Genomic DNA, 21,911 nt, shown 5'->3' with positions numbered 1-21,911 from the left:
CTAATTAAGTTTGTGAATACATTTGACAGTTAACTTGTAATAAAGTGAGTTATCCTTTTTGCACTTATGGTTCAAATTACTCTTTATAAGAATCTAGATAATGATAACTCCTTACAAGCAGTGATTTCATTCAACTATTATTTCTCTCCCACTAATATCGAGAAAACTATCAAATCAAAATAGTAATCACACAACATGTCATAATTGAATCTCCAAAACATTCAAAATATCTCAAAATAAAAGGAGACTTGTAATTAATATATATTCTAAACTTTCTTTGAGAATTCACTCATCTTTGTGCATTGTGGTGGAGCAATTGGAACATATACGCACATATCAAAATTCAAAGATGAGAAATATTTAGCTTTTGACAAAAAACCAATTGTAATGGGGAGTATTTATAACTTATTGGTTTGATGTGTACAACATGTAAATCAACATAATCTCATGTTAAAACAGGAAGCTTAGTTCTCATAAGTAATGGTTTTAGATATTAATCATTGGTGTTCAATCAATAATTTCTCTAAACCATTATGCGCATAAATAACAATTTTTTACAAAATTTTTTCAAATTCAATCAATAAAAGACTGAGATATAAACTCATTAGTATTAGCAAGATGAATTGTCTTAATTGCATGATTTGAAATTAATTATTTAGACAAGCAATCTTGCAAACGACAGGTTGCAAGTTGGTAACACAAATGCAAGACATTAAATCTCAACTTTAGCTAGTAAGTTTCTAACAATTAATTTTCATTGAGAACAAGCAACAAATGAGAATTATTTAAATTAAATAATCTTCTAGTTGTTTAATGAATCTCCATATGAATTCTCAATTAATTTTCGCATCATATATGATCCAGGATGGTCTAACTGATCACACCAAGTAGTAAATGCATTTATATCAATAAACTTCTGGTTTACTTTAACATGCATTTCAATTATACTAATAATGTCAATATAAATTGTGACAAATTGATAATATCACTGTTATTCATTTTACTTTGTATCCACATATAAGTACTATTGTAACATTTACTACTGGAAATCTCTAAATCAATGTGAAGTCTATAATGTCATTGACCACCTCCGGACGTACAAACGTCCAAAATGTGAATACTGCTATAAAATAAAGAGTTATGAGGAGGTATCCCCAAGTATATGGGTCAAGTTGTAATATAAATTTTACAACGAAGTAGGTGAGTACTCCGAGGATCGTACCCAAAAGAGGTGAGTACTAAATCAATCTTAACCTAAACAATTAAAGATCTAATTAATACTTTAAGTCAATTATAGTACGAGAGTAAAATAAGAAGTATTTTTATTGTTTGTAAAATAATGAAATAAAATATCATAAAAAAATTAAAACTGTAAGAGATAGAGATAAATAAAGTAAAACAAATATGAGGATGGGTGATCAGCTCGCTTCGGCAATTTCAATTAACTGTCGTCTTGGGTTCCCCCGTCAACCAACTAGTCGCTACCCTAGCAGGATCTCTCAATCTTTCACTAAAAAAACGAGTCAACAAGAACTACTTATCTTCCAACCTCACAGTCTAGACTAGCTTAGGGTAAATATGCTAACAAATGGGTAGTACCAATTTTAGGTTAACTACCACCTTGATGTCTTCTCAAGGTTGTTAGACCAAGGGTTTGTTTCACGTTCTTCCTTTTCTAAATAGTTGATCCGTTAAGTAACCTTACAAAATAGTTAAAAGATCATACCTCCACTCGCTAATCCCCCATATAAGGATTAGTTCCTCATGGCTTTCATAAACAACAAAAGAATGGAAGAATTAATCATAGAGAATGGATTGAAATAAAGAGTTTAAGAAAGCCTGATTGATATTGATGAATAATGTGAATTCTCGAAAAACAAGCAATTTCTGCTGGGCTTTTGCCTTTTTTTGGTTCATTAGTGTTTTTATTAGTTGGAACTTCTAGTTATCTTGGTAGGAATTTGATATCTTTATTTCCGTCTAAGCAAATAGTTTTTTTCCACAAGGAATCGTGATGTCTTTCTATGGGATTGCATGCCTCTTTATTAGTTTGTATTTGTGGTACACGATTCTCGGGAGTTGATCTCCTTTATAATCAGATCTCTTGAAGAAAACAAATAACTAAAACTATGAAAACCTAAAGGAAGCAAAAAAACAAAACCTAAAACCTAAAAAGAGAATCTAAGCTAATGAAGTGTGTCCATAATATATGCCAAATGAGCCGATTTATAGCCTTTAGGTAGGCGTCATCCTTAACCCTAGGTTAGCTAACGTTCTCGAGCTTTAAGTTTGATTATGCAAATCAAAATACCCCTGTTTTGTGTTTTATTCTATCATAGATCAATGTCGCGACACACTAGGACCTGTGTCGCAACATAGTAGCCAGTCTACTCCTCTGCAGCTGTTTTCAGGGGTATGTCGCGACACCCTCAGTCTATGTCACGACATTGAAGAAAATTTCTCACTTTCTCTATTCTGCTCTCTATGTTACGGCATAAGATCTCCTATGTTGAGACATAGAGTCCAATATTGACTCAAAATGTCTTCTAATGGTCTCCTACACACTCACAAAGTGCTTTAGCTCTCCATTAGGCCTCATTCAACCCTTAAGATTAATAAAAGACTCAATGTGCACATTTTATTGAATGCAAATAAACTAAAGAAACTTAATTAAAACACAATGAAAATGTTTGTATTCAAGCTCCTTAAATGTGAAAACTAGTTAAATCTGCTACACCGAATCACGGTAGATCAAACTCCCTCACACTTAAGTCATTGATTATCCTCAAGCTATATAAATAAAGATAACAAAATAAAAATGACGACCTTTGAACAAGTATGGTACAAGTATTAATTTCGGAGCATATGACTTAGGCATTTCATGCTTATTAACAATTTCAACATGATGAGTAGTTGACCTACCACTTTTGATCACAAACATCTAAGTTCAGTATACTACAAAATATACAAGTATTAAGGTTCTCACCTATAGGGATCCATCAAAAAATCATACAAGTACTTTGATTATCCAAGTAGAATACAAATAGTCATTTATGTGAATGTTTAATATGATGTCCATTATGTATAATGATACTTAGGTCACATAGGGCTTTTCGGCTTGTAACGTTCTGAAGCTTAGGATAGGTATGAAATTCAAAAAAAGTAAGTATCAAAAGGTTACAAACAAGAAAATAGTTTGGCACATTGTATTGATCCCTATTCTTCCCCTTTAATGACCTTTACCCACTCATTGTCTTATTTTTCCTTCTCTCGCCTTATTTGTCTCTCCATCTATAGAAACTCATAGCATGACATAGTAACTATGGCTAGCCTTATGAGTTTTTGTACACTAATGAATGAGTTTTTCTTTCTTTTGTGACTTTGTGACTTTTCTCTTTTTCAATACATCTCACTCATAAATGCTTTTTCGCTAGTTTAAGATTTTTTTTACTCGTACTAATTCTCTTTTTGGATTTTTCTTTTTGTTTCGCACATTAGGCTAACTTATAGTTCCTCTATCACACCCATCTTTCTTATTTCATTCTAATTTTACAAACTCCACCATGATGTATCTACTTTACCCTCAATACGTATAGCCAAGTGTTTATAATCGTGCGGTATAAGACCAAAGAAAAAGGGCATATACAAATTAATGTTTTTAGGCTTGGGGTTTGTAATGCGGTTCATTAAGAAGTGTCAAAAGGCTTAAATTGTGTACTAAAGGTGAATTATAAATAGGATAGCCTTTTGGCTCTAGATGTGTTCCAAACAATACCTTAGGTCATCTCTAAATATCTTATCATACATAAATTTAATCAACCAAACAAACACAAATTCAACCATTTATCATTTATATTGCCATGCTCGTTTCATTGTATTTTCTATATCACTTGGGACAAATGATAGCTTAATATCTATTTACAATATAACATATAGAACTTTAGTAGTCTAATAATAAAAAATTTAAAATCACCTATCATCATGCCAAATTTATTCATAAACACAAGCAACCTATGTACATACTCCTAACCAATCACTTGTATTTCTACAAGCTCAAGCACACAAAAGACAAGAAAAACCAAAGAAAATGTAAAAATTTGAAGCAAATTTTCTAAGTTACCCCCCACACTTTAGTTGACACATTGTCCTCAATATGTAGCCCAATAATAGATAAGGAATGAAGTTATCCGATTGATCATAGTCACTCCAATTGCTAATGGTGGGTGCTTCCTCCTTTGACGAATTGTTTGTGTCTCCTTCATGTTGGGTTCCTACATAGAAAATTTAAATAGATGACAACATACTAGAATTTACTTATTAATCCTACTCCTACAAAGTCTAAAATTAAAATTAACCCAAAACTAATACAAATCTTTATAAAATTAAAAATAGTTCAATCTTCCTCCTCAACGTCCATCTCCTTATATCTGTCATCTTCCTCTTTTTCTCATTCTACTTCGCTTTTCAGTACTTCTTCTTCTTGTTTCATACTCATCGGATCGAACATATCTGATGTATAATTGGGGACTCGGATGTCATTTTTCCTAGAAAAATTTTGAAAAATTTGTCCCCTATTCTTACATCCAATGAATCATCTAATCTAACTTTGGATGACTACTCTCATCAATATCTTGTTGAGCTCGTGCCAACCTTTTTGACAAAGTTGGTGTAGCTATCATTTCTTGTTATCACTTGTTTCAGTCTTTTATCTATTTGGTTTGCAGTTCGATGTATTGTTGGAACAAGGTATCCCCGATAATGCTTCGGAATGGTTTCAACGACTGCTCAGTGGATGTCATAGGTACACTCGCCTTTTTGCATAAAGTTGTCACTAGATGGGGAAATAATACTCTCACCTTCTGGCTACTAATGCATCTTCCCATGTTTTGGTGGATCCATTTGCCAACACATACATGTTTTTTTACAAAATAACGTAGAGTAAAATTGTTCTAAAGGCATTAATGTTAGAAACATTTAAAGTAGGTTAATTCGTGTGCAAATGAATTGAATCCACATCTTAGCTTCGGGAAACATAATAGCTTGATAAAAAATACTGAGATAATGGTACTTGCGCGATACTTCCATTCACCCCTTCCTTCAATTAGAAAGTTTATAATATTATCTATATCTATGTCTCTAAAATATACCAAGTCAGTTTTATCTATGAAATCATTCTCATAGTATTGAACATTATAAAAGTCATAAATTATTCTAGGGGTTAATTATACTTCTTTCCCTCGCACAAGTACTGTATCTAATATATGACCTTAAATATTTCTAGACACGTGGTCCTGTAGAGATGCATAGAACTCTTGGACAAAAGGGACCACGACGTTCTCATTCAAGACATTCCTATCGATGATATCTGACCAAAGGCCAAATTTCTTTACACAAAATCATCGATGGATCAAATCCCCTCTCCTGAATGAATATTTTCCCTTGAAGTTCATTGAAATACTTTTCAACATTCATATTTGGAAAATTAGAGGGAGTTTGAACCATCAACGACTCTATTTCCATTGTTCGCCTAACTTTCTTAGGAGGCATGATGTTTCAATCCTAATAATTTACTAAATAAATGATTCAATGGAACAGCAAAAAGTTTGAGTTTAAGAACTATTAACCTTGATTGTATAGTCGTCATTCATTTTAATTCCTTGCTTGCTTGTGGTGTCCCTGTTCCTTGTTGTACCAAGGATGAAGGAAATTTTTGAAATTGAGGGTTTAAGGTTTAGGAGGTGTTGAGAGATTTGAAAGTGTTTAAAGGAGTAAGGTTTAAAAGATGTTTTAACTAGTAGTAAATATAGTTTTAGGTTATAAAATTAGGGTTTTAAAGGGTTAAAAATTGGGTAAAATTCATGTTTAAGTCGTCGGGTTGCGTAACGGGTCGGGCCAACCCCACAAAAATTGTAGTGATGTCGTGGCACAGGGGTTCCATGTCATGACACATCTGCCAATTTAGAGATTCCCAAGGACTATCTGCTACATTGCGACTTGCTATTGTGATGTCGAGACAACGACTCTATTTTAGCCCAAAACTCCATCTTAAAGATGTTTCGATCTAGGGATAAACCTACATCAAATAAAGGTTAAAATCTAAACTACATGGTTATTTAGATATACAATAATCTACAAATATCATACAACAATTCAAAAATTTTAAGTTATACTGCCAGATTTATCCAGCAATATTGCAAATTCACTCGTGGATAATTTTTTTATTCTATTAGCATTGGTCTACCATCCGTTGTGCCATTCTGCTCTTTCCCGTTTGTCTCATTCCTTGAACCCGTTTTGTCTTTCTGTATCCATAAAAGGAAACATTTCCCTTGATTTGTGAACGTCAAAATAGATAAATTTTTACAATGCTCCCCTAATTTCCTCCTGTTTTTCTCGTTCAATTGATTGCCACATTTGAAGGGTTCAGTCTAACCATTAATTTTCATTTTCAACTCATTTTTCTCTAAACCAATGGTGGATCTAGAAGTGGCCAAGAAAGGTCTTCCTGGTAAGATTGGTATCTCATGATCTTCCTCAAAATCAAGTACTATAAAATCCACATGAATGATAAAGCTTCGCACCTTGACTAACATATCTTCTAGTACCCCATTCGGGTGTACAGAAGACCTGTCAACCAATTGTAATGTTATTTGAGTTGCTTTAAGATTCCCTAACCCAAGTTTCTCGAAAATTAATAAGGGCATTAAATTAATACTAGCTCCTGAATTGCATAAGGCTCTATTAAAGTGAATACTCCTTATTTCTATGTGAATAGTAAAACTGCCCAGGTCTTTCAATTTTGGCAGTACTTGTCTAGAAATAATTACACTACAAGAAGCACTTAAATTAACATGTTCTTCTACCTTGATTTTCTTAGGCATTGTCATCATCTCCTTTAAAAACTTGGCGTACTTAGGAACCTTCTCAATTAACTCGATCAAAGGTAGGTTAACATTTAAAGTTTTGAACAAATTTAAAAAACTTACAAATTCATACTCGTCCCACTTTTGTCTTTCTTCTAATCTTGATGGAAATGAGACTTTCGTGATTTCAACATCTTTAGGTGTCTCTTTTCCCATCTTAGTCGCTGACACATTCTCCCCTCTGGTTTAGGTCTGTCTTCCACTTCTAGGGAATTGTCTTGAGGTTCATCAATATTATCCACAGTTTCCTCTAGGTAGCTATTTCTGGGCTACTCAGTACCTTGACTGATCGAAGTGCTATAGCTTTCATATGCTCTTTACCTTCCCTCCGTGGATTATCCTCTGTATTGCTAGGAATATGTGTGCCAATTTTTCTTTTAATATCTCCCATCATGTTCATCAATTGGCTCATTTGATCTTTGAGCTTAGTCAATGTTCTCGTTGAGTTAGTGCACTCAGATTGCATCTGCTTGACATATGTTCTCATTGACTGCATTTCTTTCTCAATTCTATCTAGACGTTGACCACATGCAATATGGTCACTTAGGTTGGTTCTGTCCTAGGGTTTCTGCAAATAAGGAGGTTGGTAATTAGTATTTTTAACTTGATTTCAATTGTTACCTTCTCATTGGTTTCCTCCCCATCTTAAGTTTGAGTGATTTCTCCAGCCAAGATTGTATATGTTTGAATAATGGTTTCCACCCCTATTCCCAATGTAATTTAAATTTTCAGTAGGATTATTGATATAATGGAAGAACTGCTTGTCTCCTCTATGCATAGACAGTGTCGAAACAGATTCAATATGGTTGAGTCTATCCACTATTTGCTGATACTTATCATCCTCTTGAGTAGCTTTCACCGTAGCGGGTTTATGGCCATATGTGAATCATTCAGTTGGCCAATGACAGGTGTTTAATGTTATATTTTTAGTAATTTCATACGCATCCGTGTACATCATATTCATAAGGGCTCCTCCTCGTGCTCCGTCTAATCCAGATCTTGCATTTGCATCCAACCCATTATAAAATATCTGTAATCTCATTCATTTAGGAAATTTTTGGTACGAGCATTTTTTAATCAACATTTTGAAGCATTCCCACACCTCATAAAAGCTGTCTCATTTCATTTGTCTAAAGACAACAATCTCTCTTCTTAATTAGATTGCTTTACTAATCGGGAAAAACTTCTGTAAGAATTTTCCAGCAAGTTCATCCCAAGTCTTGATAGATCTTGGAGCCTGCGAGTCTAACCAAGAAAAAACATTATTAATCAGAGAAAAGGAGAACAACCGAAGACGAATAGCGTCATTAGTGGCCTCGTTATACTTAAAGGTATCATAGAGTTGAGGAAACTGTTTCAAATGTTGATTAGAGTCCTCTATCATAGTGCCCTTAAATTGTAGATTATTTTGGATCATTTGTATCATCGCCGGTTTGATCTCGAAATTATTAGTTGTAATTGTCAGCCTCGCTATACTTTCCTGAACCATATCTAAACTTGGTAGGGCATAGTCCTGTAAAGTTCTCTCATTCTGAGTCATATGCACATTTGCGGGTAACTGTGGTATGGGTGGATCTCTTAGGGCGTTATCATCAGCGTCGTCGAACAATGGATTGTCACATGGTACATTACCTTCAGCGGGTAGTGATTGTTCTTGCATCTATTGTTGCTGCTGTCGACAATTCCTTTAAATTATTTTCTCTAGATCTGTGGCTGCTACAATAGGTGTTCCCCTACTACGAGTCATACACTAAACTAAGAAAATGGAGGTTAGTAGTAATAAATGGAATAAAATCATATTTATAACCTACAAATTTCTTAATTATTCCTTTAAAGTGTTAAAGTTAAAATTAACCTAGTGACGTTGCCTCCTCAATAACGGCGCCAACAACTTGACCGCCTCCGGATTATGATGCAGTTTCCGCAAGTATACGGGTCGAGTTGTAATATAGATTTTACAACGAAATAGGTAAGTACTCCAAGGATCTTACCCAAGGGCGGTGAGTACTAAATCAATCTTAACTTAAACAATTAAATATCTAATTAATACTTTAAGTCAATTATAGTACGAGAGTAAAATAAGAAGTATTTTTATGTGGTTTGTAAAATAAAGAAATAAAATATTAGAAAAAGAAATTAAAACTGCAAGAGATAGAGATAAATAAAGTAAATCAAATTTGAGGATGGGTGATTAGCTCGCTTCGGCAATTCCAATTAACTTTCGTCTTGGGTTCACCGTCAACCAACTAGTCGCTACCCTAGCAGGATCTTCTGATCTTCCACTATCAAAACGATTCAGCAAAAACTACTTATCTTCCGACCTCACAGTCTAGACTGGCTTGAGGTAAAGCTGTTCACGAATGGGTAATACCAATTTTGGGTTAATTCCCACCTTGATGACTTCTCAAGGTTGTCAGGCCTAAGGTTTGTTTCACATTCTTCATTTTCTAAATAGTTGATCCATTGAGTAACCCTACAAAATAGTTAAGAGATCATGAATCCACTCGCTAACCCCTATAGAAGGATTAGTTCCTCATGGCTTTCATAAATAACATGGAAAGAATAGAAGAATTAATCATCGGGAATGGATTGAGATAGAGAGTTTAAGAATGCCTGACTGATATTGATGAATAATGTGAATCCACGAGAGTTGATCTCCTTTACAATCAGATCTCTTGAAGAAAACAAATAACTAAAGCTATGAAAACCTAAAAGAAGTAAGAAAACAAAGCCTAAAACCTAAAAAGAGAATCTAAGCTAATGAGGTGTGTCTATTATGTGTGCCAAATGAGCCTATTTTTAGCCTTCAGGTAGCCGTCGTCCTTAACCATAGGTTAGTAAACATTTTTGAGCTTTAAGTTTGATTGTGTAGACTAAAACGCCCTTGCTTTGTGTTTTATTGTCGTCATAGAGTCGATGTTGTAACACACCAGGACCTGTATCGTGACATAGCAAGTAGCCTACTCCTTTACAATTGTCTTAAGGGGTATGTCGTTACGCCCTCGGCCAGTGTTGCGATATTGAAGGCAATTTCTCACTTTCTCTATTCTACTCTCTATATTGTGACATAGGATCTCCCATGTTGCGACCTAGTGTCCAGTATTAACCTGAAATGCCTTCTAATGGTCTCCTGCACACTTACGAAGTGCATTAGCTCTCCTTTAAGCCTTATTCAACCCTTAAGGTTAATAAAAGACTCAATGTGCACATTTTATTGAATGCAAATAAAACTAAAAAAAATTAATTAAAACACAATGAAAATGCTTGTACTCAAGCTCCTTAGATGTGAAAACTAATTTAATCTACTACACCTAATCATGGCAGATTAGTCACTAAGTCAACAAAATAAATATAATTTCCAAACAATTATATTCAATATTCACTTCAGGGAATATGTGAAAATCTTCAAATATCAAAAAAAAAATATTAATAGCAAACTTTGAGAGTGGATATTATTTTCCAAGTGTAAAACAAGTACATAACCAATGACCTTTCATGCATAAGTTTTCTCTCTTGCAAGTTCTCATCAGTAAATTTTTCCATGTAATTTTAATTGAGACTTATTCTGAATACTGTAGAGTTATACTCACAGTTTAAAAAAAAACTTGCAAATTTAGGTGCATCCAACCATAACGTGCTTTAGATAGAATTACCATATTCTATTGGTCATAAGAAGATCCTTCACAGTCAAATATTTTGCTTTCAACCCCTTAATGGGGATGATGACAAAAGATCAAAAGATAGTCATAATCAATTCAATTTAATAATAAGAGTAATCAATAACTCAATGCTCCCTTTTTTCATCCTTCAAAATAGATATTTATAGCAATAGTAATTCATATGAGGTATAATCTTTTCTTCATTCACAATCTCAATATGAGATCCATTATAAATATCTTTTAAAATCAATGGATTAACCATCACAAGATATTAATAAATTAGCTCTTCTAGAGCTTTCGACTAATTTTGTATTACCAAATATTGGAATAATATTGATTTTTATTTTCTTTGATGCTTGCGTTCACTTCGCGAAATGCAATAGATTGACTAGGACGAACTTATAAATGTCCCAGCAGATTCTTTATTTCATAATCACCATCGCAAACATGCGTGGATTTCAAATCAAAATTTATCTATTCATGTTGTCATGATTAGTCTCAAATTATAATTAACATGATATAATAAATAAATTATAGTAAAATATACCTGAAATTCTTTAACATTATCGTTATCACCTTAGTCGAATGGTTAAAGGCTCTAATGATTACCTATAGTGCGCATACCTCAATTGAAATAGCAGCAGCTCTAAGAGGCAATCGAAAATAGTAAATTTTGGAATATAAAAGAGAATCGTCCTTATAACATATTATAAAATAAAAGACAGAGAGCAAAGAACAAAGAAAATGGGAGAATAAAAAAAAGAGAGCGTATTTTATTGATCAATCAGAATGTTTACAATGCTTCTCCAAAGTCTCTATTTATAGGCATAAGAAGTATAGATGAAGTAGAGATCTACTTCTAATCACTATTTGAATTTAAAGTACATCAAAACTTATCTTGATCTTGATGGACATCCACTTAATAAAATATTCATAATAATACGAGTAATTTAGCTATTTTGTAAAAAAATCATCTATTTATTTATAAAATTTAAATGATTTCTTATTAAATATATATCTATATTCTATAAGTATATTAAATTAAATAAAGGAACAAAATAGACGTATTAGATTTAGTTATACATATCATATAATATTGCATTAAAAGTAAATGGAGCATAAATGAGGTTAAATTAGCAAAAAAATGCTAATTTTTTTTAAAAAATTAACGAAATAGGTAGATTTTTGTTATATTTACTGGAATAGTCTGATTTTGGAGAGAAAACGTGAAAAGACAACTCTCTCCTTCATCAAGTCTAGGATTTTTAGGGTAGTAAATAGATTTTAGGGTTTTAAGGGTTTAGGGTTTATTTTTGGGTTGTAGGTTTTAGCCTTTGCAATAACGTTGGGAGAAAATGTAGATGTTTAAAATTTTTCCTATCTAACTTGAGAAGGTATGTTGTCCCGTAACTCGATATATGGGTCATCTTCGGCAGGGAACCTAAAATACTGTCTACAAAAGAACGACATGGAAGCCTTTGGAACCACACACACCATAGGTATTGTATAAGACATGTAGCTGCTAACTACTACAGACAACACCATTTGGATAGTCAGCGGACACAAGTCATTAACATGGGTATGTATTCATCACTATTTCAACTATCATGCTTTAACCGCTTGGCTGTGTTAGTTTATTCATGGATAAATTATTTATTTCTTCGATAGGGTACGAGCTCATGCAATATCATTTTCATGAAATGTTGGAGAACTTACAGGCTATTAATGACTGCAGTTCGGTGTACCTCGATAACATACCCTTTGACCAATGGAATCAATCGTGCGATTTGGGTTTATAATACAAGCACATGCCAATGAACCTAGCATAATACATCAATTTCGTATTAAAAATGATGCATCATTTGTTAGAACCTTAGCGATGAATGAAACATATTTCTACTTGGCAGCGTTCTTTCCAACGCGAGCGAAAATATATGATGGGCAAATACGGAGCAATAGTGCACAGTGTGGTGCTTGTGTAAAAAATACGGGGTTAATGAAAGTACTAGAATAAGTTGAGTCATCCTAAATGAGAGGTGGTGCAGCCACCGGTGCATCTTGTGGGGTTGGAGCCGATGATGAACTCGTCTCGGCACCTACTCTAGACCTTGGATTCCGATGCAGTCGTCGCGGCCTCCTCGTATGATGTTGCCTACCCCTTGCCTCCTTCAACAATAAATATGGCTTGTCGTGGTGTCTAAACCATGTCATGTATTCCGGAGCAATGGCCAATTCTCGAGTGATAATTAGTTCGCAAATAGGTAAGTATAATGTGCTCTCAATTGTTGATATATTGCTCATGGAATTTATGCCAATTTTCATTGGTTCTCCCCTGCAAGTTGACCTTGTGCAGTGCCCCGATGTCTTGAGGTGGCGGAGGAATAGTTTTCTTGAACCCAAACTACTACATCACTCGATCGGATTCGTGCATCTTCATCGTGGCGTAAACTATCAATGGCACTTTAACGTGTCAGATATTAGGATTGACCAAGAAGTCGGACAAGATGCATTATTTAATTCTAGGATCGGAGTAGAGCGTCCATTCAAACTATCAATGGCACTTTAACGTGTCAGATATTAGGATTGACCAAGAAGTCGGACAAGATGCATTATTTAATTCTAGGATCAGAGTATAGCGTCCATTCAAACTCAAGTACGAAATAATAAAATTTATTATCTACTTAATACTTTTGAAATCCTTACATAAATATTATATAATTAAAAATTTTAAAAAACTAACATCGGCTTCCGATTGTTGATCTAACAGTAGTTAGATATCTTCAAACTCCTCGGGTAGTCCCACATAACTCGAGCTATGGTTCCACTTATTCAAATAATATGTTTTTTTTAAAATATATAATGATGAATAATATTATGATAACTATATTATCAAATTGATTTTACCTTGTTACGAGTGGGAAAGTATAAGGGTAGTTCGCTTGGGGACATAAGAATGGTAGCCAAAACCATGCTCATGACTACAGAAGGAGTATGCAACCACCAATTTTTATTTTTTGTGGTTGCGTCGCCCCACACATCTCAAGGTACAAATGTCACCAACACGACTGATCCCCAACTAAGTCAGTCCGCTTCTTCTAAGTCAACGAGTTGTAGCAGCTACCTTAAATGTACAAGAGTTTGATATTTATCGAGCGTGTTGTTCTCTTTCAAGGGGACTCGAACTCTCGTAAAGATAATCGAAATTTTCTTGCAACTATTTCATCTCTATCCAACTATCCAAAAACTTATATGGCACCTTGCCTAACAATTGCTCGCAAACGTCACTCTAATCGCCAACGACCACTGGTCTCATACCGATTGACCCATCTACTAGTAAACTGAGCTGTAATTGAATGCCCTCGAGTGTGGTTGTACACTCACCGCATGGAAGATGAAATGTGTATGTCTCAAATCAACATCTTTCAACCAACGTGTTGATAAGTGTGGAGTCTAATTTACACCCCCAAGCATACAAGACACGTGTAAGAATCTCATATCTTCCAAATAGGGTTCAATCATAGGTAATGGCCTCGAATATGAAAAACAAAAAAAAATTGATCTTTTTAACAAAGTAATAATGAACTTAAATAAAATTATAAAAATTAGAAATATTTTCTTACCATTTGCAATCGGAATGTGGAAATGTGGTTGTCATCCAAACGAAAAAGAGTATTTTTCATTAAAAAATTCAATTAAAATGAACAAAAATAGAAATACACAATTAAAATGAATAAAAATGCATCCAGCTAGACATGTTTTCCTACACAGGCAATAGAGTCCAACAGTCACACTTTCACATTCTCTCTTCAAAATCGACCTATTTCGTTAGTTTCTTTAAATAGCATTTTTAGCTAATTTAGCCCATAAATAAAGCTATAATAGATCTTTCTCTTTTATATATTTTACTTTTTTATTAAATACGTATATAAAATATAAAATGGTTTTATTAGTTTTTTTTGAAAGGTAAATTCATTAATTCATCAATGAATGGAACTATACAATTCAAAGAGAAAAAAAATAGCAAACACTCATCGTAGATGGTAAAGGACAAGCTCCATCAAAGCAAAAAAGGGTTTAGCCTCAGCATCAATAGAACATTATGATACGTTGACAATTGACTTTGTCACAACTCAAGCACGACATATCTGGAGTGATTACAAGCACTTAATACGATAATGAAATCAACCCCAGATGGTCCAAAGCGGCAAGCAAAAATCAACAAAAGAATCGAACATTCACTAGACTAAAGAGGACGACAACAAAATCATCCCTAAAATCACTTGTAAAAACTAAAATTACAAGCATAAGCAAGACTAAAAAATGTGGTACAAGAGTAGACAATAACTTCTAAAACTGAAGACTTATTAAACAATAGAAAAACAAGCAAAAAACATATAAAACTTAAGGCAACATAGGTCCAAATCGACACATGAAATCGTTTTCTAAAATACTCTCAAACCGGAAATAAATTAAAAAGTTGATGAAGAGCCACCCACTTTCCAAGAAAAACTACTGGTGGCCTGTGGAGTTTTAGAGAACAACAGGCACCTTCATTTGTCCATCACAACTTGTGAAGACAACAAAGATACCCACAAAATATATCTACAAACTGAAAAGAGAAAAGACGTGAGTAGTGAATGAGAAGAAGAAAAAAAATGGGAAAAAGGCGGGTGATAGCCAATTCGGAGGCTGACATCGCCACTAAGCAAAACAAAAGAGAAGAAGAAAAACCTGGAGGCTCACATTAGATTTCAATTCGATTGTATAAGAAAACGAAGAAGATTGTGAATGTTTTACTTTCTACACGGGTAAGCATAAATAGAACTTTTAGAGATTACAAAGACGAAGAATTTTTTAAGACTATAAATAAGAAGAAAATGCAATTTTCTAACACAAGAGTCAACGTTAATGATTTAATGGTTGAATCTCAAAATTATTGTTCTTCTCGAATTTCAATTTGATTTTTTATTGATTAATTATTGTATTTAGTTTCTTAGTCAAAAAGTGAATTTTTAATATTAATTTTATGTATATAATATATAATATATAAATCTAATTCTTTTTGGAGTCATTAAAAATTAATAGGGATATTGTCGTTATTTTAATTTAACTTTTTCTGAAATATGTGTAGATAAAATTCGTAATTATTATTTTAATCATAATATTTATTTCTGAAAAAAAATTCTCTCTCAGTAACATCAATTTGGAAGTGACTGTTTTCATCTACTAAAGATTGGTAGTAGAGTCTGAAATATCATGGTTGAACCATCAACTTTTCCTATTCTTAATTGACCAAAGCAATAAAAAGATCCAATTGTTTTCACGAGAATGTCGGAAGGAGTTTGTGTCAAATGTCCATAATTCCAAGATTGGTGGCTCTCAATCGTCATTGCAGTCATATTATCTACTTATTCTTGAATTGTTTTGGTCTTGGAATAGCCAAAGTTACATGTATATACAACATCTTTAGATCGATTTTTCTATAGTCAACAAAGTTCAAAAACAATAATATTATAATTTATGTTTGTCTTGGGCATCTTAAGAGAAATCTTACTAGAATAAGCATTGAAGATGTAGATGATTTCACATAACTTGATTTGGTTTCATGCTTTGGCAGGAATTTTACATAAATCTAAATACCTTTTTGTTTTTTCTCATGTATTTTTCTCCCCAATTTTTTTTGTTTTTTTACATGCTATTAGGAGTGACATTCTCTCTCTCTATATCTTATATTTTTTTTCATCAAAAACATTTTGGAAAGAAAATTAAGAATACAATAAAATCTTGATAAATGAAATATTCAATAAATTAATAATCTCAATTAAATAATAAATTTTTTCAGTCCCAACTTGGGCCAAGGGGATAAAATAATAACCTTGCAAATGCATAAGATAATAATTTTTGGAAAAATCCTTAAGGGCCTAATAAAAATATAAAATAATAATTCATTAAATATACTAAAAATTTTATATAGAATACATAAAACTAAAGTGCTTTCTAGACAACTTTTATTTTTCTTAATTTTATTCTTTGCTAAAATATGCATCTATAGTTAACTGCTTCTTTGCATGTGAATCATAGACAATTTCATCTTTAACTTTTAGAAGGGCATAAACCAAATTTGGTATATTCTTCTCGTGTTGTATTAAATAACTCTTAAAGGTATCCACAGCTAGAAAAGCCTCTTTTGGAGAAATATCTGGTAAATCACTACTGTCATTTGGATCTTGCTCGTCATCAATTGGCACATCCATTACTCCTTGAATAATTTCTTCATCCGTAGGTGACTCCATCAAAGATTCATTTTCACTTGGATAATTCAAAATCTGCTCAACATCCATGAAATTTCTATAGTGTAAATCAAAAATTACTTCTTTTAATTTATGAATGCCTTCAACATCACCAATTTCTTGTTCGAGAGGCATATCCTCATTGGATCGAATTTTGCAATGCTAGAAACAATTTGCAATGGTTGTAGGCTTCACATCAATATTCCAAGCAACATTAATAAACTGGATTGCATCCAATACATTAATATTTTTAAGATTTATTTCTCTTTTCTCGTAACCTTCCAAGATTCTAAAATAAAAGCAACGGCGATAATAAATCTTAACTGCTCTAATATTTTCAACATCACATGGTTGAATTTTTTATGATGAATTTGGAGGCAAAAAGAATAATTCAATGTTTCTCAAGCCTTCAATAACCTTGGGATGAGCTGGGCAATTGTCTACTATAAGCAACACCTTTCTACCAATCATTCTAGCATCAAACCAACGAACAAAATCTTGAAAAAGTAATCTAGTCATCCATGCTTTTTTGTTGGCTCGATAATGACAATTAAGATTGTCAATATTCACATGTTTAAAGCATCTAGGATTATTAAACTTACCAATAAACCAAAGAGGCACTTTATCTGAACCATCCCCATTGCAACAAACCACAATAATAAGTCATTCCTTGTCTTTTGTTTGTCCTTTTAATGTTTTACAGCCAATGAATGATCTGCTTGCAAACGATAAAATAAGCCTTTTTTATCCATATTATAGAAATCCTTCTAATCAAAGTTTTCCAATTTAGCTCTTATTTGAGGTAAAGCATCTTCAATATTCTCTATAACAACTGAACCACTTTCACCAAATCTTCTATAAGACTTAATCTCATGCCTTGCCTTGAACCGTTTTAACCAACCAATTGAGAAGTTAAATTCGGAATTTGAATCACCATACATTTTCTGCAGAAACTCTTTTGCTATAGTTTGAATCATTTCTCCAGTCATATACTTTCTCTTGATATTGGAGAAACCACTCATACAATACCTTCTCTAATTCAGGATATTTGGCTGATTTGTGCCTTTTAACATTGCTATTCTTTATTTCTTTTGACAAATATTCAGATGAGCTTTTAAGAGTATTTGATATTGTTGATTGGATAATAGAGAGATCATATGTTTGTTGGACCCACTGTTGCAAATCTTTTTGACTTGAAGAGGGATGCTCATTTTTGTACTCACATAATGCTTTTCTCATCTCATCTGTCAATGTAGACTTTTTTACACATTTCAAATGGGAAGCCATGGAGGAAAAGATGATATGAATTATAATATTTTGATACATACATGTGTTTATTTATAATAAAATTTTTAATCTATCCAATGAATATATATGTATTGGATTTTGAAACCATTTAACTCTTTTTTTCTTTTTGGTTAAATGAACCAATTAATTAATTCCTTTTTTTATTACATGAACCAATTAACTTTGATTCATTGCACCTATATGCATATTGGATTTTGATAAAAAAAAAACCATGCATAAATTATGAAATATTCTCTAAATTAATAAATTATTCATTTATCAATAAACTAATAACCTCGATAAAATAATAAATTTTTTTGGCTCCCAAGAATATTGTTTTATAGTGATTTTACTGTATATACTAAATTTTGCCAATTTTTTAAAATTATAATTTATACTTATGGATTTCATTTTCTATTTTTAATATAATCTTTTAACAATATTTTTTTATTTCTAGATCTATGGTTGTTTTGAATTTTATTTTACTTATTTTATATTATTCTACATAAATCTCATAGTTTGTATTGATGAATAAATTCCGATTTATAATGAATTAAATTAATAGAAATTTAGTTTGATTTATTAGTTACGATTGATTATTTCTACAATGTGAATAAGATAATTTTTTAGAGACGTGACCGCATCCCAGCGTGTATGTGCCGAGGCTATGAAATCAACACAAATACAATAAAAAAATATAGCAGTTATCTGCAAGTGTAACAAGCCAATTGTAATATTTTTGCGTTATAATAGAACACAAAGTATTCCAAGGATCTAACCTAGGAGAGTTTGAGTGGTAAAGTGATCAACAATGAAAATGCATGCAAACAAAAAGTCTAGCTAGCTACTCACAAAGTATTATAGTACAAAAAATCATTATCAATGGTTAATTACACTATCTAGTACTTAGAAGGACTAAATTGTAAAATAATCAAAAGTGCACAAAAATCAATTCAAAAAGCTAAAGTGGCCAATTCACGTCCATGTTGCTAATTAATTCTTGGAATAGGGATCTAAAGGGTTCAAACTCCTAATTGGTTAAATTTTACTTGCCGATCACCATTTTACCACGCCCCTAACCTGTCTTCGTTGCCAGATTAGGGCTATGGAGCATTACTGTTCAACCAGAAATCGTTTAACATCATAACATAAAATAAATTAAGTTTATTGTAAACTAACCATTCACATACATTTTGTCTCTAAATCGAGCCTTCGAAGCCCTAAAAATAGCTTAGAAGCAATTCGGGACTAATTCGAAATAAAACAAAAGTTTTAAGAAAAAGATGTAAAAATGTGGAAACAAGGGTCACACGGCTGTGTCCCAACCCGTTTCCTCACCCGTGTAACTTACTGAGTTGCCCAACACGCCCGTGTGCCAGGCCGTGTGCTAGGTTGTGTAACTCTCTCAATTGCCACAGACGCCCGTGTGCCGAGCCATGTGATAGGCCGTGTAACTCACTGACTTGAAACACTAAAAAACTTTCAAATGACACACGACCGTGTCGCAGGTCATGTGAACCCAAAAATTTACCTAAAATCAAGCTATTTCAAGTCCAATTTATACCTAAACATTCAAAACATTTGGGCACACGTTCAAGGGATTCAAACACCATCCAAACACACATAAACATACCACTCCAAACATCCTAAATCACCTAACCAATATGCCATTCAAAGGCACCACAATTGTATCAAAACATCAATTACCAAAAAATGCTAATATTGTCATCTTCCAAACATACCAACCTAGATCCTTATCTACCGAGTAACATCACGTATGTTCATTTCCATGTCACCACAAATATACCAACCAAAAACCTCATTTACAAGCATTGGAAAGTTACCAAATTGACATAAATTTGTGAGATGTTAAGTTTCAGCAAACCAAACATAAACTTCAAAGCATATACATACCAAATCACTATTAACACATTCACAAAATACCATCCCAAAACATCCTATACATGCCATTATTAACCTTGGCCAAAATATTCAAAAACTACCAAATGGTTGCTGGATAGCATGATAGGTCTCCGACAAGCTTCCAACTAATCGAGTTTTCGATAATCTATAAAACAAAGGAAAACAACTACGTAAGCAACTTGTGCTTAGTAAGCTCATATAAAATTAAACATAACTTACCACCTCAATAACACAATTCATAGATTAAGCATAAACCATTACCAATGCCATGACTTAGTATAAGCATATTCAAGCATCATCAAGCTCACATGTTAGTAGATTCATCAACATCATATTTAAGCTCATTTGTATCAAAAGTAGATTTCATAAGATGCATTACGTATGCATCAACCTTTTCATAAATTCATGAACATTTCCTTTAACTTACTTACCGTTCCATTCCTTTTCTAACCGTTGCACCATCTAGAATTACATTGGATAATCGGGAAAGCTCACACAAAGTGTGCCTTTACATATAATTGTAACATTTCCTTTCCATCAATGCTCACACGAGCTGTAGGTCAGAATGTAAGCTACACGATGTTGCCCACACGAGCTGTGGAGAATCCGCAACAAATGCAAGACCTTAGCCATTAGTAGGGCATTCAAGACCAACACTCGAAACATGAAATCCTTAATGACATGTCATTTGTATCCTAAGAATTCTTAAGGTTTAACCGAGACTCGTTATCCTTCAATTCATCATAAAATAGATACATTATATATATAATACATTTATTTTAAAACAACATAGTAAACATTCAATTTAGCTAACATTAAAATGATCACAATTCATATGAACTTACCTTGATAACTACGGTGTAGAAGTAGAATTCGAACTAAACCGAAGCTTTAGCCTTTCCTCGATTTCAGTTCGATTGTAGTTTATCTTGATATAAATAAATAATTTCATTCAATTAAGTACTTCTAGAAATCAATTTAATCCATAATTCAATTTAAGCAAAATTATGAAATTGCCCTTAATATTTTGACTTTTCACAAATTAGTCCTTAAGCTCATAACTTGAAATCTAATTATTTTGACCTAAATCCAACTTAACCAAAGTTACAAGGGACGTTGAAACAACCCATTATTACCAATATTTCACAATAAAACCCATAAATTTATACATTTAAAAATTTAATCCCTAAATGTAATTTCACAAAAAATCACTTAACAATACATGTTTATTTTACAATAAGGATTCATAATCTATAAACTAACATAAAAAATCATTCAAAAAATCCATTGTAAGTCCCTTAACTTTCAATAATTTTTCAAATTAACCCCCGAGCTAGCTAGATTAAGCTAAAACGGACTCAAAAATATAAAAATCATAAAAAAAGGGGCTTGAATTCACTTACATGCATCAAAGGAACTTGGAAGAACCTAGCTTTCTTCTCTAATGGTGGGAAAGATTTTGGCATGAAAAGAACAAGAAGATGATATCTTTTTACCTTTTAATTACTTAACATTTTGACTTAATTATCAATTTACCAAATTAACCTTTTAAAACTATTAAAATTTCATTAAAACATTGTCCAAAACTATCCATTAAGTCATTAAATGGTATATTTACCATTCAAGTCCTTTAGTTTAAGATTTCATAACCATTGAACCCTTTTAATTAATAGAACCCAACTTTTACACTTTTTACGATTTAGTCCTATTTACTTAATTAACCAATTAAACATAAAAAATTCTTAACGAAACTTTAATATGACTTTAATATAATCCCGTAGACATTAAATAAATAATGAAATAATAATTTACTCATCAGAATTGTGGTC

At 32.6% G+C, this 21,911-nt stretch overlaps 1 protein-coding gene and 1 non-coding gene across 2 annotated transcripts; one reads left to right on the top strand and one right to left on the bottom strand.

The window, feature by feature from the left end:
* Window positions 1-7,975: 7,975 nt before the first annotated feature.
* On the top strand, window positions 7,976-8,081 carry LOC121224843 (small nucleolar RNA R71). Its single transcript, XR_005922586.1, has one exon. It is a non-coding gene; the product is annotated as a small nucleolar RNA R71 (small nucleolar RNA).
* An 8,524-nt stretch (window positions 8,082-16,605) lies between these two features.
* LOC107892656 (uncharacterized) lies at window positions 16,606-18,159 on the bottom strand. The gene is made up of 2 exons (XM_016817719.2): window positions 17,812-18,159; window positions 16,606-17,034 (listed from the first exon to the last, which is right to left on the bottom strand). Exons 1-2 carry the CDS (start codon window positions 18,157-18,159, stop codon window positions 16,606-16,608), a joined length of 777 nt encoding a protein of 258 aa, XP_016673208.2.
* Window positions 18,160-21,911: the final 3,752 nt, after the last annotated feature.

Source organism: Gossypium hirsutum, chromosome D12, assembly GCF_007990345.1.
Source record: "Gossypium hirsutum isolate 1008001.06 chromosome D12, Gossypium_hirsutum_v2.1, whole genome shotgun sequence".
In the NCBI taxonomy this organism is placed as follows: Eukaryota; Viridiplantae; Streptophyta; class Magnoliopsida; order Malvales; family Malvaceae; genus Gossypium; species Gossypium hirsutum.
Note: the sequence above shows the minus strand (reverse complement) of the source record. Positions and strands in the feature narration are given on the sequence as shown.

Coding starts and splice junctions, on each gene's coding strand:
- LOC107892656 (XM_016817719.2), bottom strand. CDS start 18,159: ATGGCTTCCCATTTGAAATGTGTAAAAAAGTCTACATTGACAGATGAG. Junction 17,035..17,811: donor AAAGAGTTTCTGCAGAAAAT/GTATGGTGATTC, acceptor AATTGTTTCTAG/CATTGCAAAATTCGATCCAA.